The sequence below is a fragment of the Serinus canaria genome, chromosome 2, assembly GCF_022539315.1.
Source record: "Serinus canaria isolate serCan28SL12 chromosome 2, serCan2020, whole genome shotgun sequence".
NCBI classification, from domain to species: domain Eukaryota; kingdom Metazoa; phylum Chordata; class Aves; order Passeriformes; family Fringillidae; genus Serinus; species Serinus canaria.
In genome coordinates, this window is record NC_066315.1 from 48,503,913 (window position 1) to 48,531,309 (window position 27,397).

The following is a 27,397-nucleotide window of genomic DNA, read 5'->3' on the forward strand; positions in this document are numbered from 1 at the left end:
AAACCTCTCAATTATTCAGTGCTGGAAAATTCCACTGCAAGAAATGGGAGCACTGCACATAGCTCCAACACAGAATTAACACCAGAGATGATGTACAACTCTTTTTGGCAAAGAAAGTCAGAAATACAAAGATTCTTTGTAGACATTGTTGAATACCTTAGTGTGTTATCTTCATTATCTAATAGCCTCTGTAATTTTTACAAAGGCTATTTTGAAAACACTGTTTTCAAGTTTTCAAGAGCAAGTACAACACAGTTAGAAATATTATTCTTCTTGTTGTTCCTGTGTATTAACTAACATGAGACTAACACATTCTCTGGAACAAAATTTAAATTAAAAAATTTGTATTTTACTTTGAAACACTAGAAATTCTGTCAGAAATGGCTTATATTCTAATTAGTATTAGAGAAGTTGAATACAACTTGTGATGCCTTGAAAGGAAACCAGAAATAAGTGCCTGCCTTAAGACTATTCTAGCTGCTGAACCTACCAGTGTTCTCTTCCCTCAGTACTTGCTCTTTTCTGGTGGGGATGCTGAATAATTAAACAAGTCATTTGAGGAAGAACAAAGCTTTCTGACAAAAGTAATTTCATCTTTTAATTTTCAGAGTCAGGTATGCTGTAGGAAGTGTGATAGTATTAATTCTTCTATTAATTTAAAATACAGATATTCTATAAAGTTGAATGCTGGTTCAGTACTGGTGCAGCACTACTGCATAAAGTCAGAGAGACACTGGTGTTTTTAGGACTAGAAAGGATTTGGTGTTTTTAGGACTAGAAATTGAAAAAATTTTAAGCCGCAATCCTGACTCATTTAGGAAGCTTCTCAAAAAGTCTTGAATGAACATTTTGTTCACAGCATCCTCCTCAGGCTGTAGGAAGAATGAAATCCAGAGCACAAAACTTCAGGTAGCATGGGCAGAGACATGCTATCTAAATGGAAGCATGCTTATAGGTAAAGCTCCAAGCTTCTGGATAATTTAAACATAAAATACTTGAACAGACACTAGTAATATTGGTGTGGATCCTTTCAAGATCACAATTTTTAACTTAGTCCAACTGAAATTGCTCCAAACTCCTTCTTGATCTGGTCATACTATTTCACTAAATTATTTTAAATTTCAAAGCCTTCCATCAACATTAATGAGCCTAGCACTACACTTATGTATCTAGAACAGTAGGGCTCTGTCCCTCCTATTCCTGTCAAGCCTCCGGGAAAATGAGATTCACTCCCCTTGTAATGCTTTTTGGGAGCAGCAGTATCTGCTGAAAAGAGTAGCACTGAACACAGATGGACACTTTCCATACAAATCTGTTTCAATAATGCAGTGAGCAATTACTGTTAGAGAAACAGTTTCTTCAGATAATTAGATACTTAAAAATTGAAGTTGTTTATGTTTATATAAGCAGTGAAATTATAGACAGAATTATGCAAACAAATCCATCATGGACCATGAGCTCCTGTCAGGTTGCTAATGAAGGTAGAAAGCAGCAATCTTTCTTTATAAGGTTCTCTAATGACCATGAAAACAAACCAATTTTGTTTTTAGTGCTGCACATTTCCCTTCCCCCATTTTTTCCCACTAAGTATCAGCTTATAGTGACAAATGCTTTCAGAAGACAAAGAGGATAAAAGAGGCTTGAAGTTAACACTCTTCAATTATGCTGACACTGAAATGATTAAATTAAGCAAAAATTCAGTATTTCATTGTCTATTTGACTGATTCCCACCTAAAAAAAAATATGGACTCTGTTAAGGTACATTTTGTCTTCACTTAAAATTTGTTTCAAAGGTGCATTTAAGAGAAAATTACCTCTACTACTTTACTGGAAGCTGTAAAGGCTTATAATAAATACTGCTCTCCATCAGGAACCCTTTCTTCAAGACAAACATTTCCTGTTTACAGAAGATCCATGAATGCTGGTTAAGAAAGGATTGTACACCCAGACAATGTTCAGATATATACTTTCCTCACATAAGGACTTTCTTTGCCTACTGCACACAAGCAAATATGTTGCTTTTAGGAAAAAATTAGAGAGGTTTCCTATTCTCTCTGAGTCTTTTCCTGATATCTGGGCCCTGAAACAGGTTATAATGGCATTATTTGTTGATTCTTGAATATATGAGAAGCAAAAATCCTAACATCATTACATTAATCACCAGAATTACAGAACAACAAATTATGTCAAATAGCATCTTATTTTGTCTGGAAATATTATAGTGTAAAGTTTTGGCAGAAAAACTTACTATCAAAGTACTATAGCTACTTAAAGATCTATTAAAGATCTTAGCTCTAATCTCCTCAAAAGATTATTTCATTGCTGATGCAAAACACTCTCCACAGACATTTACCTTACAACTGCATGATAAATCAAGCCAACATCCTCTTAGAACTAGACCCAAGCAAGAAGATAAATATTATTTTATCCATAAAATTTCTGTTGCACTCTGAAATTATCTGGAACATGAGGCAAACATACAACAATGAACCAGCGAAGGAAAAAAATAATGTAATTTGTTGCAGCTTGTTCATTTGTGAACAGCAATAAGAGTTGCATATCCGAAGATAATACTCATGTATTTATCCAACTCATACTTATAAAGCACTTCAGAGATGAAAAATCCTCAAAGTGCTCAGCATCTGCTAAAATAGGAGAAAATAGAGACACAGATATAAAATAAAACATTGCTGAAATCTTCTGTCATGACAAAATAGAAATAATTACTGTCTTATCATCAATATATCCCTATTTTTCTACTCAGACAGTAACTAGGATCAGTCTATCAAAATAGACATAATTACTGAAGAATGAAATACTGATGATTCCAGACATGCAATTTACAGAGTTCTGCTAGATGCAAATACAGAAATAATGTTTTCTTCCATGCGCTTCCAAAACTGTGCACTCCACAGTATCACCTGTTACAGGGAGCAGAAATGGAAACAGCAACACACCCAAATGGTCTGAAAAATGAGCATACTGTTTTTGACAATACCTGCCTGAACACACCTTGAGAATCCACCCGTGACATTGGACATATGCCATGGTGTGACAGACACCAGCTCAACCCTAGCCCCACCCAATGGCAACACTTTGAAAAACTTTGCACTGAGCAGCTCTAAACACAAAAATGGTGCAGAAAAAGCATAACGAAGAAGAGCAATGGCATGAGTGAAATGAAAGTATTTCTGTTTATACATTTTGGCTTGAACAGAAATGAACATAATTCAAATGGCAGGCATTTGCACAAAAATCTTCATGGAGGACACTGTGCTAGGCTTCTGCCAGAAATGGGTCACTTAGGTTCTCACATAAGCCAGCATTTAGGCAAATAAAACCAAAAAGGGTAAATAAACACACAAAATGTTTTCAGTCCTTTCTCTAAATGATTTATTGCTGCCAGAGCTCTAATCTAATTTTAGGTGAGCTCATCTTTTTTTCTGCCCTGGAGCCATTTTAACTCAATATTGCTCTCCTTCCAGAGCCGCGAGAGAGTATAGGCTCCCTCAGCCACCACAGATGCTGCACAGACATTTTACTTTAGCTGTTTGCTGTAAAAGTCATCAATATCGCTTCATCCTGAAGAGACCTTTTCTTAGAAAAATGAAAACAAATTGCTAACATTAGATGAAACTTTGACCTCTGCATCCCAAAGTAGGGGAAGTAAGATCTGAGCTCCTTGTTGCTGCTCTGAAAGCTTCCAAAAGCTCCTCCAGGCAGGCAAACTTTTGATTTCAATAAAACATTTCCTGAGCTGCCAGGCTGAGGGTGCCTCCTTGCTCACGCTGCTGTAGGAGCCATCCAGCAGGTCCGAGCAGCCAGCTGGGCTCCCGTGGGCCTGCCTGCACTGCAGCTGTCCGATCTCCGAAGCAGCAGCAAGTGATGTGAGGTCTTTGGGGAAACCATTTCAGAAATCATCTTTCCATCTGCGTCCTTCCCATCTGTTCACCCTTCCCATCCTCACTATTCCCGTACTACACCCTGTTTCACAAACACTACTTTCCATCATAGCTTCTTGTTGTGGCCCCTTGTTATCCCTGGCTCCTCATGTGCTGATCTGAAGCTAAGTCTGTGTGGGAAGGAAAATGGAAGTCTGAAACACTTGCTTGTGGATTGCTACTTTCCGGTCATACAAAGCTATTTGTTTCACACATACCAAGAGATGCTCAACGATTCTTACACTACCTCCAAAACAAGATCAGTAGGGAACTGCAATCTGCTTCCTGTCACACTTACCACATGCTGGGACCATGACTAGGGAAAAGGATGTATCAGATGCCAAAGGGATGAAACTAGTGTGCAAAATTGTTCTCAGACATGTCTAAAGATCTGAGATTAGCTAAACACTTGAAATCGTCACCACAGCAGGGAGCCTAAACTGTAAACATAATGTTTTCATTTTTAAACAAGAGATAAAAATAGTGCTTCCAACTGAGAAGGCAGCTGAAAGAGCGAATTGCAGGGAAAGACTGATGCGCTAGAGATTTTACACCAACTCCTTGACTCGTGTTTTCCAAACATGTAAGGAAAATGATGCAGTAAACACTGAAACAAAATTAACATTTGCATCTCTGCATTGTCTACACTCAAGAGCTCCTGTGCTACAATGTATCTTTAAAACTAGGATTTTTACACAGCTGGATCTTCTCCAGAACATCACTTCTACGTCAGACCATCTCTTGTGCATATCATTTACCATACCCTCCGCTAGGCTATAGATATAACATTAAACTGATAAATCTGGTTTTATAACAACACAGTAGATCTAGATAACGTCATCTAAGTTGATTTGCACTTTGTTTCAAGGATCCACTATACAGAGATAATAAATATGTTACTAGACTGTCAGGCAGGAGAAGCTAGAAGAGACAGATGACCTTTGTGCAATACTTCACCCTCTTCTCCTCAGGAATGCATAATATGAAGGTATGAAAGCAGACACAGTCAGTCACCACTGACACTGACCAAAATGTCACCAATTTTATTAGAACACAGAACAGCATAAAAAAAAAATTAATGAATTGTTTAGTTATAGCTGTGTTTGCCGTGTCTTTGTCTCTCTGAGAGCCTGAGAGAATGGAACAAAATTGCCAGCAGTCACATTATGGAGATAGGTTGACAAGCTGGATGACCCCATACGTCTTGTTCACATTTCATGTCTGGGCTCTTGACTTGCATCTTAAATGACTTCCATATCAAGGCTATTGCAGGGAATCTGCTTTGCCATTCTAAAGGGTTTCTGCCAAACTGAGATCGAATAATGGCACATCATTCGGAAAAGCAAAACCCACCCTTCCACCTACTCCCCCTACGCCTGGAGATAATGATTGAGACACCCTATAAGGGAAGGCGTGCACTAAAGAAACAGACAGGAAATAAATAAATTTTAAAAATCTCCAACACCAGAATTGTTTATTCCCTTGAAATGCGACGACTCCTTGACAACCACAATTCCTGCTCTCTCCCAACACACATCAGCCCAGCTCCCCCCCTCTGTCCCTCTTACTCTGGAGTCATCCGGAGTGGCGTGACACGGCAGGAAAAGAGACCGGTTCACTGTGAGACCTGCTACTCACTCTCTTACAGTGTAACGGCCCCCCTTCCAGCCGCACGGCGCTGCCAGCAGCCGCTCCCACGGCACCAACCACGCACAGCCCTGCTGCTCCTCTGGCACAGGCACAGCACAAGGTGGTGGAGAACAACCAGCCCCTTCTGCCTCACAGCCGGCCTGACCACCACGGAGGGCGGTACAAACACTTGAGGAGCTCCCATGATGGAGGGCAACCACAATGGGTGGCTTGAACCTGCAGTGTGACTGCTGGCACCAGCTCTCTCTCAGCTCTCTCTGTGCCCAGCAACTTGGAGCATGGACACTGAGGACACAACAGCACTGCATGCAGGTCAGCAAGGATGGAGGATGCAACCCCTGCTCTTTGTTGCTTGAGATGTCCAAGCAAAAGGGTTCTCAATTTCTAATTTTCACTGTCTTTTCAAACAGAACAGCTAACAGCTTTCTCCTCTGCTGCTCAATTAAAGCACCACCAGCAGGTTTCACCTGCAAAGGCACTGTGAGCAGCTGAAGAAATGAGTACCAGATGTACATACCTGCTTGTTGGGCAGTCTGGGGGATCTGTTGACTCCGCTGTGCATTGTACTGAACTGAGGCAATGGGTCTGTACTGCTGAGTTGTTGAGGTAGGGTACTGACCCGATGGGTAATAATACACGGGCATCTGCAAAGAAAGAGAACAGTAAACTCTAGAGATCAAAGATTCATAAAATAAAAAAAAAACAGGGATGGGGGGGAACAGAAGTTCAAATCAAGCATATTAGTGGTAATGGCAATCAAGAGAAGAGGTTGCCCTCCTGTCTCTTCAGGAATTGCCGCTGTGCTAGGAAAAGGACTATCAGTGCCAACATTTTTTTTCAGATACTTTAAGAAATAGGAAAAAGAAAGAATTTTATTTGAAAGAGGAAAAAAAATAGGATTCATAAAAAGCTAGATGCATATACCAAAGGAAAAAAATCACAGTAACATTTTATCATAGAAATATATCAAAAGCTGCAAGAAAATAGATGCAAACAACACCTTCTGTATCAACAAAGCACTTACAGACAGCATGTTGAACCATTAAAGGAACTCTGGAGAAAATGGTCCAATCAAAGCAAGGAATGGCCTGGAGTACAAATACATAGAAACAAGGTGGAGAGCAAGATGGAATGTGGCACCCTTTAACACTTGAAAGGAAATTATCAGATTGATGCTTCTGTTTAACATGTACATCCCTCCTTACATTAACATCTCCCTCTAAAGCCTTTCTTGCTCTTGTTGTGAAAACAATTACAGTCCAAAAAATAATCACAGCTGTTTTCTTTCAGGAACTGAGGATAGGCATTAAGTTAGCAAGTTCTGCTAGATGGGCTTCTTTTTCCTTCTATTATTAATGTCATTACAGAGAAATGTGTACTACATTTCCTTATCACACAAGTGAACGTGAAAGTTTGAGGGTGACTGCAGCAAAATATTTTTTTCTATACCTGCCACATCACTGTTACTGAGACATTTGAGTTAAACAGCTTTCAACTGACCATTCACAAGTTCAAAGCCCTCAAAATTTCATTTTCAGCTGTCAGGGATACTGTAGGCATCTGACAGAGTTTGGCAATGTATGGTATGAACAGACTGCAGAGGGACACAGGCTTGGGAGAACATTGCTTCTCTCTCAACTTCTGCCACAGCAGTCAGCATTTCTTAATAAATCATACAATTTTTTCTCACTTTGTGCATAGTCATATGCACAGAGTCAGAACAAAAGCTTTTTTTTTTTTTTCCATGCAAAAACAAGAACTATTTTTGCCACTTTTATCTGCATGGAAGAAATATTCCTGATACAGATCATTCAATTTGATCACCCATAAAGTTAGAAGACTAAAGAGTAAACTACTGCTAGGACATCATGAAAGAGATCAGAAATTCTCCTTGGAAAATTTCCAGTCTCAGATGAGGAAAAAAACCAGCATAGACACAAAATACTAGACAAGAATAAGCTATGGACTGCTACTTGGGCAAGTAGAAGCCTACTGAATGGGTAACTGTGGTGGGAGAAGGATTAGAATTAACAAAGCTGGACTGAGTGGTGTCAGAGAAGATAACCCTGCAGACCAACTGACAGTCAACAGCACCTGTCAGTCAAGAGGCTGAACACCCATCCATTCTTCAAGGTCTATTAATTTTCTCTTCAAACAATTAATTTTTCCCCCCTCTCTCTGCTTATATCAGCCTGAGTCAAACAAGTATGAGAAAAACAAGGTTTTGACTATAAAATGTGGTAAACTATCCTCCCTTCAAACAATACCAAGTGACACCTAATGGCTAGTGCCTGCCCTTCTGCCATTTGTTTTGTTAGTGACTAATATAATAAAAACAAAATACCTGTGTAGAATGGACACCACCATTATGAATTTGCTTCTCTGCAAAGAAAAGCGGAAGGAATAGGAAAGTGGGCCACCACATTTAAGGTGCAAAATCATTCTTTAAGCAGTATAAACTGTGGATCAGGAAAGTTTAGTGTGATAAACTCATCTCATGGATACCTGATTGCTCTCAGCAACACTATGCTACAGGAGGCTTGAAAGAAATGAGGAGACCCATTTTAAGTCAAGTCACTGCAAATATTTGATCCAGTCTTGGAGGAGCGGAACAGAACAGACATTCTTTCAAATATTCTTTATTTTCTATTAACATATTCTACAAACTAAAGAACATTAAACCCCTGTGAAAATACTCTCACTTACCCTGCCAGCAGCTTAATCTCACTTAGAGGATTTATTTTATCTACCCTCACCTTCCTCGTTTTCCAGTGCAGACAAGCCCCTAGATATTTAAAACAACATGAGCATTTGGCAACAATTAGAATTATCTCTTTGGAAATGATTCTGTAGGTATCAACCTTAAAACATAACCTGAAGAATCTAAGTTTTGAAGTCAGGTTTATAGTTGAACCAGCTGAGCAAAAAAATATATACACTGAAGCATACACTCTTTTATTTTTATACACACATAAAACCTCAGCATTAGTAAAAGGGTTATCTCCCTTGCTCTAATTTTCTCAATTCATTGGAGTACATTTGTTTTGCAACCCACCTAAAAGTTTATGAGAGTGCAATTCATCAGCATGGAAAAAATGTTAGTAGTAGAAGGGTAAAAAAAATTATTTCACTTATAAAAATTAATTGAAGAATTAGTAGTCATGCACACATGACATAAAAACAAGATTTGGCTTTTGATGGGATTTGTTCTTTTGGTTTTGTGCGGGTGTGTGTTTTGTTAGCTCATTTTTTGTTTGGTGGGGAAGGTCAGGTTTGTTTGTTGTTTAAAAGCTCACACATTAAAAGAGCAGCTTGGTGTAAAATACAGGCATGATCTAAAATAGGTCTTTTATTCTTGAGGGGCTTGGAAGGATCCATTCTCATTTATCTTGAGTACGTCTCTGTGTCAGTAGATGAAATGTTATTTTTCTTTTCTGATTCTACTTTGGTGAACAGTGGAATTAGAGGGATCAAAGATAACAAGTATCACTTACATCATCTGCTCTGATCCTCTTGAATTTTTTACCTTCTCATCACATCAGAGTTACTAAAATGCTTATGTGCTCTTCAACAAAAAGCATTACATTTCTGCAGCAGCCAACCAACATGCCAAATTATACTTGAGTTGCATTCCCATGTGAAATGCACAATCCAACCTTCAACCTTTTGCTTGTAAAACATTTTATTTACAGAACCAGAAGGTTTCCATGGCAGTAACAAGCATGCCAATGAAGCTGTATGGTTACCCTAAAACTAAAGTAAGTTTACCAAAAAATGCACTTCTTAGACTATAACCTAAATAAATGCCACCTTCTTTAGTCTAAAAGCATAGTTTTTTGATCTTATTTTTGACAATAATTTTTTAGTATGATTTTTAAAAATTACCTTGTTTGTAGGCTGACCATTCCACTGCATTCTAATTTTTCTCTCCTATACAACACTTTAACTTAAATTGTAACAGGACTGGGCAGGTCCCTTCAGAGACACTCATGAAATGGTAGAGTGAGGCATTACTTTCTCCTCTTTGTAATGTGCTTTGTCCCTAGATGATGCGCAGAGACTCAATGCAGCATTGGTTTTCTGCTTTGTTCTGTCCACATACAGCCTGGAGCCACTATGAGGCTGGGTGTCTCCCTGGCTGCTCTCCAGCAGCATCCATGACATTCACTGGTACTTTACTTCCCCGTGGCAGGGTCAGGAGTCCACACATACCTCAGGATGATTTTACTTTCATAAACTGCCTCTCTACTGGCTTTCAGCTTGATTCAGCCATTGGACTGGTACTCTACCTTCTCTTAACACTGCTGATATCCAGACAGGTTTGGACTAGCATCTCTGTCCAGCTGCTGACACCATTGCTAATGCCACTGATACAGCCACAGAAATGGGGGTGAAGAAGAAAAGACAAACCCCAGTGATGCACAGACACATGAAAGTGCCATTTCTTCTCAATATCTGACAGGGATCAGTCATTCTTTAAGGTCTTTTCTCTTCTTCCCTGCCCCCTCCATAATAATTACAGTAGCAGGTAACAAAAAAAATGTCTTGTAAAATGTTCTCCATTATAATTTTCAAAGATCATCAAGGAAAGCCCTGCTCATTTGCAGTAACTCCCCAACCTTCTTCATAACAAGTTTCCTAGAGCAGATATGCTATTAATAAAGATTTTGTCTTAGGGTCATTACAGATGCTCAAGGACGGGGCTTCTGCAAAGAGTCAGATGATTAAAGATGACACATAATTCATGATGACACAAAACTAATTCAAATGAAAATCCCTCAACATGTTAATTACATCTCCAGGACTCTTCAAGAATTCATGCCATCTCACTTTTGGGTATCATTTTGCCAGTATACCTTCCAGAATGAGTCAGAAGTAAAAATAACTTTTCAGGGAGGATATGCCTTCTCATTGGCATAATATTCATATTTTTTTCCACTTCTTCATTTGCAGAGGCAGAGACAGGTGCCATTGAAAAAGTACTACAAAGCAGAATGTGGACCCTTGTAAAGTGTTTGGTCCATAAGTGCTACAGAAAAACTATTAGGAAGGGAAGAAAACTAAAAATAAAGAAAGCAAATATATATACGTTCAATATCCATGACAGAAAGCAAACTGGCATTTGCTGCTAAAAATCCCTTTCAGAGAACCCTGGGTAACATTTGGGATTTGGGTTAGTTTTTTGTTGTTGTTGGTTTGTTTTTGTTTTTTTTTTTTCCTAATTGGCTGAACAAACAGAAATCCTTATTTTCAGTTTATTAAATTATGACCTTGTTGTCAAGCTGGTGGATACCTGTGATGAAAGAAGAAAAAAGAAACCTAAAGGTTTCTTTCACCATTTCTTAGGCATGTCATTTCAAACTCATTCTGCTTCTGCTTTAATACGGACTGGGAGAAAGAATCTTGGAGAGCAGCTGTAGAGCCATATTTAACTGAACTTAATAGAAGAACTAGTAATTTAAATGCAGTACTATTGGGTGTAAGGCTTGAAGCATTTCTTTCTCCTACTTTCAGCTCCCAAAGGAAATTATCATACTCACAGGATCTCAACCCAAGTTTTCACATCCATTTTCCAACAGCATACAGGGTATCACAGCCAACCTTATCAGCAGTGCATTTACAGGAACTAATTAGCCATTAAAGTCATGCCACTTTTATACTGATATAAATTCAATAGCAACATTTAAGATATAAAAGTGCTTTTACATTGATTGCATTGCATTGATTAATGCATCACATAATGTTTTGCTTCCATTACCATCTTTATTGCTTTCTTTTTTTCTCAGAGCCTGCCTCAGACCACCTGATATGGTGTCTGAGAGCAGCCTTACTATTTAGGGCATCTAAGCCCTAAAGAGTAACAAAGCTGACTCAGACTGACAATAGCCACTGCCACAGAGAAGCTGTGCCATGGGCAGGACAAGGATTTGGGATCTACCTGCCTGTGTACAGAAAGCTAAGCTCCCAGGGCAGAAGAACTCCTGTTTGCCAGGGATTCACTCTTTTTTTTTTTTTTTTTCTAAGAGGGATCCCCTATTTGCTGTACATGTGCTTAATGTAGTATCCAAACCACTTTCTAGGACTGAAGTGAATGTATAAAAACTTGAAATGTGAATCAGAAGCTCCTGTCTGTGCATGCAGATGCAGAGAGTGGTTGCCCTCTTTCCCTTCTGGCAGAACCAGGCCATTGTGCTTTCAAGGGATAGGGTCATGGGCAGCAGACACTAAACCCTCCCATGCCCTCCTCCACAGGTATCTGACAAGGATTTTTTGGAACAGCAACAAGCTGGAAATGGATGTTATCTGCAGAACTAGAGGAAACTGACAGTGCTGAATTTCTCACCTGTCCACACTTCCCCCCGAGGACAAACCATTCCACAGTGAAATAACTGAAGCTGTTGCAAAGCCAAAGGATATTTTTCTGCTGTCAACAACTTTCCACTGTGTTAAACTACAGGAGGGAAGCAGCTGGAGAACGGACAGAGACACAGTGACTATTAGACACACCAGTGCTGTTCTGGTCCTACAGCAGCCTATACATGAAAAGGCACCTCCTCACCACTTGGTCTGTGGAAAAGTTATTCTGCCTCTAAGTAACACCAGTACAAGGATTCATTTGGAAAAGAGCTTCACCAAGTAACACTGCACTGTGCTGAGTGAAAAACCTCTACTCCGTTGTGCATGCAGGGGTGAAATGCAATGCTCCCACTGCAAGGCTCAGCCAGGGGCATGAGCAGGGGGCAAATCCACCCAAAGCAGCTTATGCAAGGTCAGCCAAGGCAGGTCTAGGAGAGACCCCAGGGTGAGCTGAACATCTGGCCTCAACCAAGGGGGTGAGGAGCTGGTGTGGGGTCCCTGTCAGGACAGGCAGCACCATCCTGCAGTCCACTCAACTCCCACAGCAAACCCTAGCTGGCAGAGTTGGGAAACCTCAGTGCCTGCTGCAGTGGCAGCCTGCAACATGGAGGTGCTCACAGTTACCTGGTTCACTGGAAGTGTCCTGAGGCTGGATTAAATGATGCTGAAAAACACTGAGGGCACCTGGGGGTTGTACATGAGGACTAAAGCCTGGACAGCCTATACTTAGGACACACAATCTAGATAGATTCATCAGGGAATTTTGCTCTTTAGGTCATTTTTTTCTCCCAAATTTTCAAAAACCACTAAACCTGCTACGTTTGGGAAACTGTGAAATAATTTCCTAACAATATTTTTCTAGCAGTATTTTCAATTTTTTGTAAAAGAAAACACATTTTATTGAACTTCAGCTCCTTCAAACTTTTTTCTTGACAAGCCTTCTTTCAATAAAAATAGCAGCACATTTTTTAATAACAGAAATTATGGATTGCACAGTCCTCTATGGGATGTCAGCATCCAGTAGTCTTCAGATTTCTTTTACTGTTAATTAGTGATCTAATTAACTAGATCCTTAGTCCATTCAAAACACTGTAACAGTAAAAATTATTCATTCCTATGTCAATACCATATTCCATTGATAAGCACAAGTGGAAATTTTCAGTGAGAAGCAGTAAGCAAAAACTGATCAACCAAACAACCACTTCTAATAAGGTTTACAAAAGAAATGGTGAAGTTTTTTATTCTATTTTTACATTTTTTCTTCCAAAGGATAAAATGAAAACAGGACAAATGCTATTAATACCATTTAAAGTAGAACTTAAATGAAGTTATTTATAATTGGATAAAGAAATTTGTCTTTTTAATGTGTATGCCTTGAAAATTGGCCAGAAAGTCATCTGTGCATTTTACTTCTTGACAGTAATCACTTTCAATATTCTGTAAAGGTACCCAGGAGACAAGCAGAGATGTTTGGTAGTGAACAGTAAAACATAATCAGTCTTCAGGAAGACAGTTAAAATTACTGATCTGTGACACCTCACATGTTCAAGTCAATTAAATATGATTAACGACTACCTGGGCTGATGTGCATTTTGCTCTTTTGGTACATGCACAGGAAAAAAGGAGTGTGGGCATTTTCTCACCCTCCTCCTTCATATTCATGTGCAGATGTGTCATGGAGTATGAACATATGATCAGAAAACATTTTTTAAGAGAGGGAAGGAAAGGATGAAACGCAGAAAAAAACAGAAGCTCTGCAAGTACCCTGCTGCCTAAAGAACTGCTAAACATTTACCAGGGGAAAAATAAGAAATAATCTGGAATTTCTGTTCCCTCCCTGATGCTGTGAAGGGGATGGTGCCCAAGGGGCAGCAGGGGTTTTGCCTACCTGAGCAGGTGGTGGTGGCTGTTGCACGAAGCCCTGGGGCGGTGGTGGCGGCTGCAGCACCTGCTGGGACACCGGTGCTCCAGAGCCCGTGAAGCCTCCTGGGGGAAGCTGCTGGCTCGGGGAGGCCATGATGTAACCTGTCTGCTGGGCAGGCTGCTGCAGCATGGGTGAGGGGTACACAGGGCCAGAAGGTGACTCGGGGTTGTCTCCTGATGACTGACGACTCAAGCTAATCTGGTTGAACTGCGCTGTCATGTCATCGCGCTGCAGGGCAAAAGACAGGAGAGGAGGATACAGATGCAGGAGGCACATGAGTTAGCAAAACAAAACAGGCTCAGAGAGTGAGGGGAGAAAGGAATCACTCAGCTCTGATCCATGCCAAACTTTGCAAGGATCTCAACAAAAATGGAGGCAATTAAAATTAAAATCATCATAAATGCTTTGTCAAAGACTTCCAGACTTCAAGGTGAACGGCATCATTTGGCAAAAAAGCCAATTATTTTGGCTCTTTCCCCCTGCCACCTTCACCTTTAATTCTAAAATGACAAGTGAACTTTACAGTGTTCAAAAGAAGACATTTTAAATTTAAAGGGCATGGAAATAACAATATGGATACCTCTATCCTCAAATACAGAATTTGTCAGCCAAACATATGCTGGTAATTTCACCTATGTTTCAAACTGATCCCAAGAGGAATTCAGTAGGATTCAGCAGCAGATCTTTCCCTTTTTGGACTTCTTTGAAAATCCAAGGTGGTAAACACAGAGAAAATTTTAAAAAAAGCTAAGCCTGATGTTGCTATTTCAAGGTTTTTATTCCGTGCTGAAGAGAAACAAGTTCCATATTTGATTGAAGGGGGAAAGAAAAAAAAAATCTGTGGTAGGATAAACATACTATATAAAGTCAATGGACCTAAGCTTCATTACATGCTAGTAATAATACATGCATTCTGAACTGTATCTGTTCATTCTTGTAAAAAGATTAATACTGTTCAATGCTCTCAAGTTCATTCTGTGAAGGTCAAAGATTTACAAATGTGGGTGTGGTTCTAGGCATCTTCTTTTGTGCCCATATCATAAGACCTTCAAATACTCAACTTAAATTCCATTGTGTGCTAATATGCCAATTACAGATAGGAAATGAGCACCAAAAAAAGGCTCTTTTTTTAAAAGAAACCTCTTAATATTGTTAGCAGCCCTGTAGTATTTATTCTCCAAAACCATCCTGCACAAGCATTTAATGTCTGGAAGTGTCAAAATGTGTTAAAAAAACAAAACAAAACAAAACAAAACAAAAAGACTGCTTGTGGAAAGCACTTCTGGGACTCACCCTCCCATAGAGAGACTCACACCCACAACAGAAAGCAGATGTCATGGATCAATGTTTAAAACACTACTGGCATATCATCAGGTGGTTTATGGAAGAAATGCTGCTAACTTTTCTGTCATCCTACATTCATATTCAGACACATGAGTTGTCTCTCTGAAGCTGCTCCTTTAAAAAGCTAGGATATTCATTATCAGTATGATGCAATGATTGCAAACAGATCCTGCAAGAAACTTCACTGAGCCAGGAATGCCTCTAGATTTTCATAAAAGAGAAAAACATCTTCAAACACATATAATCTATAAAGTGTTTGTATAATGTAATGTGCATTGAAGATAGTAATTCAGATGAAGTTTCACTATTAAATTAACCAATAAAAATATTAGCTTTCTTGTGACTGTCACTAGGGGAACCTGATATTCCTGCAACAGACTCTTCAAGAGAATCAGCATTAAGATATGCAACTTTTGTTCAACATGGAATATTTCTTTTCCTTTAAATGGTATTACTAGTCATTAATAACATTATTTTATATGCAAGGATCCATTCAGCTTTGTTTGCATATCTTACTATAACTATGTGACATTGGGAAAAAAAAAATCAATCTTAAACAAGATTACTAGACCAAGAGTGAAAAACAACTGAAAAAGTCTCATGGTGCCTCTTTAAAATGTCAGCTTCATTTCAGAACAGTATAATCTTGCCCTGTAAGCACCAAGCCAGAATCAGACTCCAGAAGAACACTTTATTTATTTTCATTATACATGTCCATTGGTGCATTGTCATGATGTACAGCTCACCACACCTTCTGCAGCTAGTTCAGTGCTACTCACCTTCCCAAATCCTGTGATATCACCTAAGAATAAATCCAGGCAGTGGATTTTGTATATGGATAAAATAATATAAAATAAAAATAATGATTTCTTGAGGTCTCTTCTCCTTTCTTTGTGGACACAAAAGAGGAATAACCCTAATCTAAAATATTCAAGTAAGCAATTTAAGGTCACTTATTCAAGTTAGCAATTTAAGGTCACTTGGCATTAAGTGAGGAGACATAAGCTCCTACCAGCAGGCTGAACAAAGCATTTTTCTGGAGGGTCTGCTAAGCAGGTAGAGAGCCCTGCTATAACATCACCGTTCAGGTTAGGTAACCAGAATCAGTGGGAATGCTCATACAAAATGCCTGTCAGTAGTAAAGCATAAAGGTGAACAGGTATTTAGACAGGGTTCTCATGTAGGACACCTGTTGCAGTGCTCCCCAGAGCTCTTGGACACACATATTCACACCTCCAACTTCAAAGAAAAAAAGAAGTAAGAAATCTTTAGTACCACAGAAAACTGCTGTGTTGGAGAGACTGGCAGGAGATGCTGGGGAGGATAAGAAACTGCTGGATATTGGACTGACTGAGAAGATGGCTGCATTGTCTGAACAGGCTGCAAAACAAGCAAAGGGAAAGACAATAAATTCCACCAGAGAAAGATAACAAGAACCATCATCACCCCCTTTGTTACTGAGAATAAAGATCTCAAATACAGCTCTGAAAATACAGGTGACTCATCACCTGCCTGAGTACAAGAGGTCAATTACTGTGATTTTAGTCTTCATTTTAGCCTTTTCCCAAACAACTATTTCTTACTGATATTTCTGCCTCTTTTCGTGGATTTGATGGTTGTTAGATTAAATATAGCCACAGCTATATCCTCTTACTTGTAATATGAGGCAAAGCCAAATTATGATTCCATGTTCAATTTACAGAGATAAAAATGGAAAGCAGCACAGCCTAAGTGTGTATTTGAATTTCACTGTTAGTGACTGATTTAACTCCAAGTGTGTCATAGGCAAAGGAATAATGATTGTAAAGCTGCTTTGGGAGAACACAAGAGTTCAAAAAATGACAAAGAACAGACTGTGAATTACCAACAAACAGGCCATCAGCTTGGAGCAGATGTTTATCTAAGTGAAAAAAACAATTTTCCACAGCACTATTACCTTGGAATAGCTTTAGTATTCCTTTCATTTAAACCTCTCATATGACTTCTTACAGGTTTGGTACTATCTCTGTCTTCTAAAACTGTGAAGACCAGATCAAGAAATAAGAGCCATAAGCATATAAGTCCAAACCCAGTAAAATCAAAGGAACTTCACTGAATTCAAACACTGTATTTCTGCATAAGGTGGGCTGAAGCTGTGCCAAATTATAAACCTACAAGAGAACCAAAGTAGATCTTGGCTGCTCTGTGACTAAGCAGGATATAGGATTCTTGCTTGAGTAGTTCCCTCTGCCTGCTCTGCCCTGGGAGAACAGGCATGCAATCCACAAAATGAAGTCTGAGCCAGACCCAAACCCTGCTGCCCATGCTCAGCCACGTCTGGCCATGTGCCACAGCCAGCACAGGGATCAGAGAGCTAACACTGCACTGTGCTCAAACAAAATTGCTCTTCCTGCTGCAGCTCCAGAACTTCTAGCTCAGAGCAGGATCATGGCCAGAATATTGGTGCAGGCAGAAAACAACTAAAGTGGGGCAAAAGTGCTTGGAGAGCATCCATAGCTTGGGCCCAGTACAACTGGACATAAAAGGGTTTGTAGAGCTCTTGTACCTTATTCTTTGACTCAACCCACTGGTGTCAAAAGAGAAATGTCCCTGGATCTTTGGAGAGAATTACAGACTGCACTGGTTTGAGAATGAATGGTTCAGCTTCAACTAATGGGTGAATTTTTCAAACTAATTTTATGTAGATGTGTAACAACAAACTTAACAGTATTTTTGAAAATGAAATCATCCTTTAGATAAAACTGAAGATGTAATCTTTCCTCTCCATCTGCTTTATCCATCTTGAAAAGAACATCCTGACATGTGGTCTAGCTGCATTCCTCCTTTCTTTCCTCTAGGTCATTCTTCATATCCCCAAGAGCTCCTGCTTTTTTCTAGTGACACCACACCTACCTGTGTGACAAGGTGACTTGCCATTTGCTGCTGTGGCTGTTGAACCTGCTGAGGCTGCTGGGGTGAAGGCTGCTGCTGAGACTGTCCCACCACCTGGCTCCTCATTGTCTGCTGGCCACTGGGAGGATTGTATATTGCCGGTGTCCCATCAGGATTTACAAATGGTTGACCTGAAACAAAACGCCCGGCTGTTGCAGTACACTTAAGAAAATACTGTTTTCTGTGGGAAAGCAATTAATTTTGCTTTAACTGATCACTCTTTAGCTGACCTGCTACAAGAGTAAAGGGTTCATCACTCACAATATCTCATTACAATAATTACAGTATCAGACAGCTTTTTTTTTTTTTTTCAGGCAAGACAGCAGATATTTGTTTCAGCAGCATGATTTTCCAAGGAATGTGTGGAAAGTTACCATGGCTATAAGATGATTCAGATGCTACGGTTACTTGAAATCATTCAATGATGAATCAATTAACATTAAAACTGAACTTTGGAGCAAATACTGAAGGTAGAGAATGTTCCCTTATATTTTCCTCTAACACAACAGTAGTACACAACTACTTCTGAAACAATGTGGTTTGTAGGAAAAGGGAAAGAACCCAAACCCACTCTTGTTACTAATTTACTTACACATTCCAACAACATAGAGCTGTGCCTTATGCTTTAGAGGAGCTAGCACTCCAGTTTTCAAGGAAGCAATACTTAAGGTGTTTTTAAGAATCTCTTATATACAAGACAAATTCTTTTCAGAGTTCTACTAAGCTATTGAACTCATTTTGCTTTGAATAATTAAGCTGGGGGAAATAATCTTGAAAAACAATATTTGTTTAAAATAAAAATTTTTCCCAAGTCATTGTCTTGAAAACAAAAAAGAAATGGTATTTCTCAGTAGGAAAAATGTTTTCCATGACCTCAGTTCTCTTTTCACTTCCATCATAAATCTGTAAATCAAAGGAATTATGAATACCTTCAAGAGGAAAAAAATAAAGTAATTTTAGCAATGATGTTATAACCTTTGAAGTAGGTAACTAAAGTATGAATATCTAATATAAAAAGGGAGGTCTGGAGGAGTTCAGTAACTTAGAGTAACAATAATGAACTTTTGATTTGTACCCTACAAAGCATCTCTATCTGCTCTATCTACTCCTCAGCTTTCTGGTTTCTCCTTCAATTGAATTATGGTCAGAAATGCATTAAGAGCACTGGCCAAAGAACCTTGCCTTCTGTCTCTCTAAAGCATCAAGTTTCTGGATGAACTCAACACCACATTTATGCTGAGAAAGGTCACGAGTGAGTGGAAAAGAAGCATGGGGCAGTTCTATCAACTTATTTCCTGGTTCTTGCTATGAACCCCCTGGGTGATTATGGCATTGACTCCCAAGCTTTGGGAATCTCAAGCCCCAGAAGTACTTTAGAAGATTGAGTGAGCAGGATAACAAGGTCCCAAAGCCTGTGTCAGATTCTCAAGGAAAGCTAACAAAGAGCATTTCCTGTGGCTCAACGAAAGATGGCAGAAAGTCTGAAGTCTCAGCAACACTTTTAAAGACAAAAAAAGAGAAGATTTCTCATGAAGAAATCTTGAATTCAGAAATGAACAGGAGAGATCAGAAGGTAACAGGGAAGACATCTGTAAGTTATGAACTGTGGCCTTGATAGAAGGGCGAAGATTTCAATGCCATTTCAAGGAGTACCAATGAAAAGTAAATGCTCTTAAACTGTCAGAGGGGTTATGGAAGAATGTGTCAAGAAGAATCCTTTAAAGGGTAAAGCAGGCTGATGAAAAAAGTGAAATGGAGAGCACAGCCACATAAATGGTTCTTTGCCAAAGCAAGTAAGAAGCTTGACTATCTGGGGAAGGAGAAGGATAAAGCAAAGGAGAGAAAATAAAGGAAACTGCAGATATGGAAAAGAAAGTGTGTATTCCCAACATCTGGTAAGGAGCAGAGTTATACTCAGAGCAGGAAGAAATTGACTGCATCTCTGGATGCCATTAGAGGCTTACACAGTCAGTGACTATGTAATGTGAAAGGAAGGAAAGATCTTTAAAGGACATAGTGTTATGATCAAAAAAGAGAAAAAGACTGGAAGTAGCCACTCTGCAGGAAGAGAAGAAAGAGCTAAAGAATGGTATGACATAGGGAAAGAAAATCTATTCATTACAGGAAACAAAGACCTTTTCTCCTTTTCTTTCAACTGTCTTCTCTTCATCTCTGTTTCTGACAGCATCCATCACTTTGATAGTCAATCACAGCATCCAGCAATCTAAATTTCCTCCCCATGGAGCTCCTTTTGTAATGTTTCCCTAATAAGATGCAAAGACTCTAAGCGCAAAGAGTGACAGTTTTGCAGCATGTATTTTCCTGCATGTGAAAAACACAGCAGATGCCAAAGTACAGTCTGATTTCCAGCACAAGGTAGCAGCATGAAGCTAGGAGTGTGAGACAAGAATTTCAGGTTTTTAAAGAAATCTGCTCTCTCCATTACTTTTTAAAGTATATATTTACATGGAAGATGCAGAAACGAAACACAAGGCTTGACAGAAGCACAAAATAATATATACACAAAAATACTTGCTCCCTGAATGTTAACCATAAAAACATGCATAGGTTTCCCAACGATGCATCTGCAGACATAGGCACACAGAGCAGGAAGATAAGGTGCTCTGGTCTAGAGACAGTATTTAAAGGCATTATACCTATAGCAGAAAAAAACCCCAAAAAAACCCTGTGTACCAGGCAAAAATCTGAACTAACTGCTGCAATTTGCAAAATTGACAAGATAGATGTAGGAGATGTTCCTCTTACATGGCTCTTGCTTTCAAGTGTGGTCTCCGTCTTTGCCAGGAACAAGCCAAAGAACAATCCTGGCCAGGAACAGCAGTAATCTCTCAGCTGTTTGTGTTCACCATGCAACATAATTTCCTTTCATTTGTTTCTCAGTTCTGACACCTGAATTACAGTTGACTCCTGCCTAGGCTTGATGAGTTTTGGAGTGGACCATATGGTGGAACAAAAAATGCTGTGTTCTGTATTGACCAAGAAATTTCAGTGGTGCAGCCAGAACTGTCATCTACCAGAAGAGAAATGAGCAGATGAATATAATGATGGATCTTTTCCTTGCTGACAGTATTAGGCTCTCATGTCAATAATGCAATAGCTTGGAAAATAAGTACACTTAAAGAGTAAAGGGTTTAGAAGAGTAAAGATTTGTGCAAGTTACTAAGTCATCTCTCTGGACAGAACATATCACAGTTACATTTGAATCTAAACAAACAAGAACTCCTCCTTGATTTTAAATATGCTGATACATATTGATCAGCTCCAGATACTACCATCTAGAAGTATCTGTGGTAAGGTTGGCTGAAGAGTTTACCAAGGCTGTATTTTTCTTAAGTGCTGCAACTTTCTTGGCTGAGCTATGGCCAAAAAAATGATTCTTAATAGTGGACGCGCAAATAAGCTTTAAGCATTTCCACCAAAATAGTGGAACACAGAGATGTAATACATATAAAATACAGGCTATAAACAAAAATCCCCAAAGAAAAAGCTCCTGAATGTTCTGTTAAGTGCTTTGAAAAAATATTTTGGAGTTAAACCCTCAGCTCTCAGTATAATGGAAGCTACATTTCGCTACAGGGTTTCTTGTTTTTCACCCAGCATAACTCAGCTAAGGTTGACAGCACAGCCAGTAATGGTCACTGGACTAGTCTAAATTACCAAAGAAGCACCACACCCTCAAACTCCCTGAACCTTCTTAACACTGATAGTACAATATGGTGGGGAGTAACAGCATAACATGATCCACACTTCATCCAGACCAAGGAGGTAACAAATTGCCTTAAGCTTTCATTAAGCACTCAAGTTCAAACTGAAGAGTTTCTGAAATGCCCACAGCACTTTGGTGCTTGCAAGTGCCTCTTTGTGAGCTGCAGTGATGAAAACTATCAGGAATTTAAGAATTACATCTTTCTCTTATCACAAACTCCACAATTTAAATATAATTGCTAATCATATAGCTCACATAAAATTAATTCTGAAGTGCAGATTCAAATGCAGCCTTTAAGCCTTTTGAAGTTCTGCTGTTAAGCACAATCTCTGAGAATGTGACTTTATATTTTGGTTGCACAATATCTCAGCATGTTTGATATAGAAGACCATCTGTCCTTATTGATGCTAACAGGATCTTAAAGGATTCACTGAGGGCCAGGGAGCACCAGGACTGCTGAATGATGAACATCCTGTCTGGGATGGAGCAAGAGTGTTTTGTGTCACTTCCTACCAGCTATGACACAACAGCCTCAGAAATTAAATCTAGCTTTGCCTGCGCATTTGAAAACAACAATTTGCCAAACATCATTTCAATGTATATTTGCTCATAAAATGCCTCCAGAAAAATATGTCTAGAAACAAGAAATCTGCCAATTTACCAGCTGACATCAGAAACACCAAAGGGCAGAATCAGGCAGGAGGGAGCTGTACTGACCTGTGTGCGGGTTGAGAAGGATACTGCCAGGAGGTATCCCTGCAGCTTCAAGTGGAAGAATGATATAGCTGGTGTTGCTGGGGGCCACCTGGCCGCTCATCCCATTCTCAGGGTAGGACACGCTGCCTGAAGAATTGGCCGTCACCCCAGGGATGAGAGATGCACTTTGGAGAGGCTGATGTATTCGTGACAGTGATCCTGAGGAGCCAGCACTGCTGGAAGACTCTGAGCCTAACAGGGGGACATAAGCACAGCAGAAAGGGGGGTTACAAGGGATGCCACTCCCCACCAGACAGAGCAAATACAAGGACAGCTTCATGGACTGCAAAGGCATGCACCACTCCATGCCCAGCTTGTAGGAGCAGGATTTTCACTCCCTACTGAAGCCAGTACCCAGTGGTAATTTTCACAATCAAAATCCCCTTTCCTCAACATCAGCTCCCCCCCCAGCCAATAAACAGATTTACCACAAAATCCTCAGCATGTATAACACCAAGGTATCAGTTAATAAGGCATAAAAACTAAACACAGTGTTTATAAATGAAAAAAAAACCAAACAAAATGAAATTAAAAAAAAAATCACCTAACATTCTCTGCAAAGCAACAGCAATTGAGTGATCAGTCCAGTCACAAGGTAGCTGTGTAATTTCCATATTAACTTAAAGCTACCTAGGATACCACCTAAGACATTTGCCACTTTATTAAAATTGATCAATCCAGATAAACCAATTGTGCTAAAGCACATTTGTGCCTGGAAGAATGAGAAGACACATTATTTTAACCCCCAAAAATAATATTAGAAATTCTGAGATACTACTTGATTAGGTTTTAATTTGCTTCATAGAAAAAAAGACAAGAATTTCTGAGAGCATAAGGCTCAGGTGATTAGCTTCCCTAAAGTAGGATGGTATGGATGCTTACTCCACAGAGCAAAGTATGTTTTAATTGCAACTTCTTTCATTTTACTTGAGTCCACTGTCTATGCTTCTAACTTCCACAGTGTCCATCTGCAGGTATAGACTAAAAGCAAGGACAGAATTCAGACTTCAGTTTAGCAAACCTCTTTGAGGCAAATTATATATTATCCTTTCAGATATGGGATACTGCAGGTGGACCCTGTAGTGGACTGCTCAGAGCCTCAAATTCATTTTCAGTCAAATGCATTTGAAATTCATTTATTTTCTCACACTCAGAGAAATAAGAGCAGAAGAGGTTTCTTCTGAAGAAATCACACCACCATCCTGTTACGTAACAAAGGATTTTTCCACAGATTATTGCAGATTCCTGTGTAACACACATTTTTTTATCCATCTTCTTCAAACTTTGGGATCATACTGCAATCACTACAGACACAGTCCTCTCTCTGAGCTGTGCACTATTTGCCATAAGTAGGACCCTACATCTGTTTCTCTGGTATCTAATCAAGAAAGAGATTTCCAAAGAATTTTTTCATTTCATTAAATAAGTCATATATAATAAAACATCAAAGTTGTGTTAGTTGCTATATTTTTCCTCTCCTAGCAGACTGAGGTTAGAAATTTAGATAATTTCAGATTCCTGTGTTTCTACAAATTGCAGAGTTATTCCTGGAGGCCACCCTCATCAAGCTGCAAGTAGCATTTGGCATCTTCCTTGCAACTGTAAATGCAACTGCTGAAGTTCAATTTTCCTTCTTCATCAGTTACAAGGTCCTTTGCTGTATTTCCCTGGCCTTTCTACATGCACTTCATGTTGTTCCATTGAATTCTATCTTTACTTTCTCCTCTTTTCCTTCACCTTTTGAATTCAACAGGTCAGGAAGCTGCCTGGAGATGGTAGTGGTGATGAGATTTCTTAAATCTCCCATTATTTCTAAGTGTGTGTGTGAGTAGTACCAAGCCTAAGTTCAGAATCTCTCCACTTTTTGTGCTATTCCAATGAAACGCTATTGGCACAAAAGAGGATTTTAGCTGACATTCAATTGTTTTGGTTTTTCTTTCCTCCCTTTCTGCTGTTCTTATGACAGAATTATGTATTGATCTACACCAGCTTCTGAATCATAAAAGCCAGAGGACTGCAATGAATTCAGGTGTACTCATCACATGGCATGGAGGCAGCAGAAAATACTTTGAGGCTATCCCCACACATTGGTCAAGCTGATAGCTTTGAAATGTCTGCTTTAAAAGATGTAAGATCTGTTCTCTCATGTTAGTAGATCAAGTTAGTGATTTTGAAATAACACAAATAAGTCAAAAAACCATAAAAAAAATTTTCTGAATTTAAAAAAGAAAAAAATTCCAGAAATTACTGCTGTACCAATTTTGCCCCCATTTATACCGTATAAGAATGATCTACTTTATTTAGTTCTATTATTGTAACTTATTTCCTATCATTTTAAGTCTAGACATATTAAGCCAAGTAAATTCCAACACTAATATTTGGAAATTAACACCAATTAATCTTGTCTTTGTAGCTCTGATTAGCTGTTTTCACGCTGCCTGATTTTGAAAGGGGAAATCACTTTATAATGAATTCAGTATTGTAAAAAAGGGGAAAAATAAACTATCTGACTTTATTCAGATTCACATTAAAAGATGTCTTGCAAACGACTTCTGAAAGGAACTTGGACTAAATGAGATTTTTGCCCCCATTACACAATCTAACCTCCTTTTTTCATCATGTAATGATGGATAGTTCTTCTAGATTATTCTGTAATTTTCCTGCTGCTTCACAGTTGAGATAGTAATAACCTTCACATTCTCATCACTTTCCATTAATATATTTTTTAACTATTCTGAGAGATACAGAAGTTCAAAGAGCTGTAAAGAAAAAGAGACAGAAAAACCACCAAAAATGCCTAATAGCTTGGAGGGTTTGCAGAGGGAGAGCATGGAAGTACCATTAATTTTCCAATATTCTAAGTAACAGTGAGTGATGCAACATGTCCTGCTATATTTTCCTTGGATCAGCATTCAGTATCTGATAACTTTCAACATCTCTGCCCATCTCACCTTTCAAGTCCAAGGCAAATTTCTCCTTTCTTATCAACTACACTCTCAAATCTATCCACTATCACTGCTTGCTCTAGACCATCATCATTTTCAGGAACAATAGAACTGGAATGGAATACTGGACGTATTTCTGTCTTGGATATAGATTCTTGGATTAGAAATATTTATTTGCTACTTCTGTAAGTCCCTTGCCTTTCTCTATGCAACAATATCTTTTGTGATCTTTTAATGAAATGGCACGTGCTCATGTGAACAGGATTATTTCTCTCTAAGCTGCACTTCTAAAAATAAAACTGATGTTTCAGCATAGTTGGTGGGAAGATTATGACTGGAAGCAGTTGGTTCGTGACCTGCTGCCCATACATCAATATTCTGATAGTTTTTGCTGGACTTACAAGATTCATCAAGCTAATGCCTAATTCAAGTAAATTATAAAGAAGGAAAAATCCAGTTCCAAAGCTCAGAGAAAAAATATAGTATACAGGACACTTTATTTAAGAAACCCCAAAACCTAAACAAGAAACCAAAAAAAACAGCAAAGGAAGGTTAATGTATTAAAATGCCAGCAGTAATGTATTGAAATGTCTTTCCCAACAGGAATGGCAATGAGCACCTAACAGGAGAGATTAGACTGGGTCTCTGATTACTTGGAGCCCTGCCAAGGAAGCTAATGATCTCTACAGATCTGTAACAACACAGTTAATACCCCAGTGCAACCAGCTTTTTGCAGCTAAGGGAGAAAGAAATATACTATGACAGATGTGCATTCCACTGAATGGAAAATGCATTAGGAGAAGCTAAAGGTGCAATAACTACAAATTTTAAGCCTCCCAACAATTATTTGGGATATGTAGAAACACATAGGACATTTATGTGAAAGACATCTTCTCTCATGATGTTAAAACCTGTTGCAATGTGTCAGTGACAATAACATGGTAGTTGATATGCTAGATTTTCTCTTTTTGGGTGTTACAGACTGAACACATGTATTATTGTGCACCTACAATGAAAACTGTTTCATTCACCACTCTTAGTCAACCCTGGAAAGTTTACTGTATTACTAGAAAGCTAAACAAACCAACATTTTGCATGATGTCCTAAGTAGTAGGAAGGCAATCCAACTGAAATTTGTTAAATTATTAACTCCCCATTTGATACTGAATTATAGCTTAGAACATATCTTTGTACCTAGTGAACTACAGAATAACAGAGAAGGAAATTTTACTTGCATTGTAGAATCTATGCTTTTCAGTAGAACAGGGTATTCTAAACAGTCAACAGGTGCATGAAAATAAACATCAGAACCAATAAAACAACTATATAATGGGTTTCAAACAGCCCCTTTTGTGAAGTTTGCAAAAATGAAGTAACATAATTCCTTTGCTAAGCTCCAATTCCTGTGCAGCTGAAAACAATAAAGTCTAAGACTAATTGACACAACTGGACTCTACTGCAGAGAACAGCATGTTCTGTGATCTCTCTGTGAGCCTAAAGGGAAGCTAACATCTTTCTGAGCTTCAGTTCCTGCTTGTTTGCTATGTATCATTAATTACTGATTTATCATAGGTCAGGGGCAGAACATTTAATTTTGGTGGCAATACGAAAAACTATCCAGAAAGGCTACAATGTTAAATCTGCATCACTGTATACCCTGTTGGAGGCAGCTGTAAGCCTTCTATAAAAATTCTGAAAATTTTAATACTCCTGTGCTCAGGAAGAATGTTTAACAATGCTTCTGGATGACTGCCATATATATAGAGAACAATTTTCACATTTAAAGATTCCATAAATATTTTCCGTCATTTAGCCAATGAAG

At 38.8% G+C, this 27,397-nt stretch overlaps 1 protein-coding gene across 23 annotated transcripts in view; it reads right to left on the bottom strand.

Moving 5' to 3' along the window:
* Positions 1–27,397, bottom strand: part of ARPP21 (cAMP regulated phosphoprotein 21) — a 197,049-nt gene that overhangs the window by 30,672 nt on the left and 138,980 nt on the right. For 20 of the 23 annotated variants that reach the window (XM_018920717.3, XM_018920713.3, XM_050971333.1 and 17 more), the window contains 5 exons: positions 22,592–22,822; positions 18,109–18,278; positions 16,492–16,596; positions 13,837–14,100; positions 6,109–6,235 (listed from right to left, as the gene is read on the bottom strand). In XM_018920717.3, coding sequence (XP_018776262.1) covers positions 6,109–6,235; positions 13,837–14,100; positions 16,492–16,596; positions 18,109–18,278; positions 22,592–22,822 — 897 coding nt within the window. The remainder of the gene's footprint in view (positions 1–6,108; positions 6,236–13,836; positions 14,101–16,491; positions 16,597–18,108; positions 18,279–22,591; positions 22,823–27,397) is intronic. The other 3 variants (XM_050971342.1, XM_050971340.1, XM_050971349.1) reach the window with 1 other exon arrangement.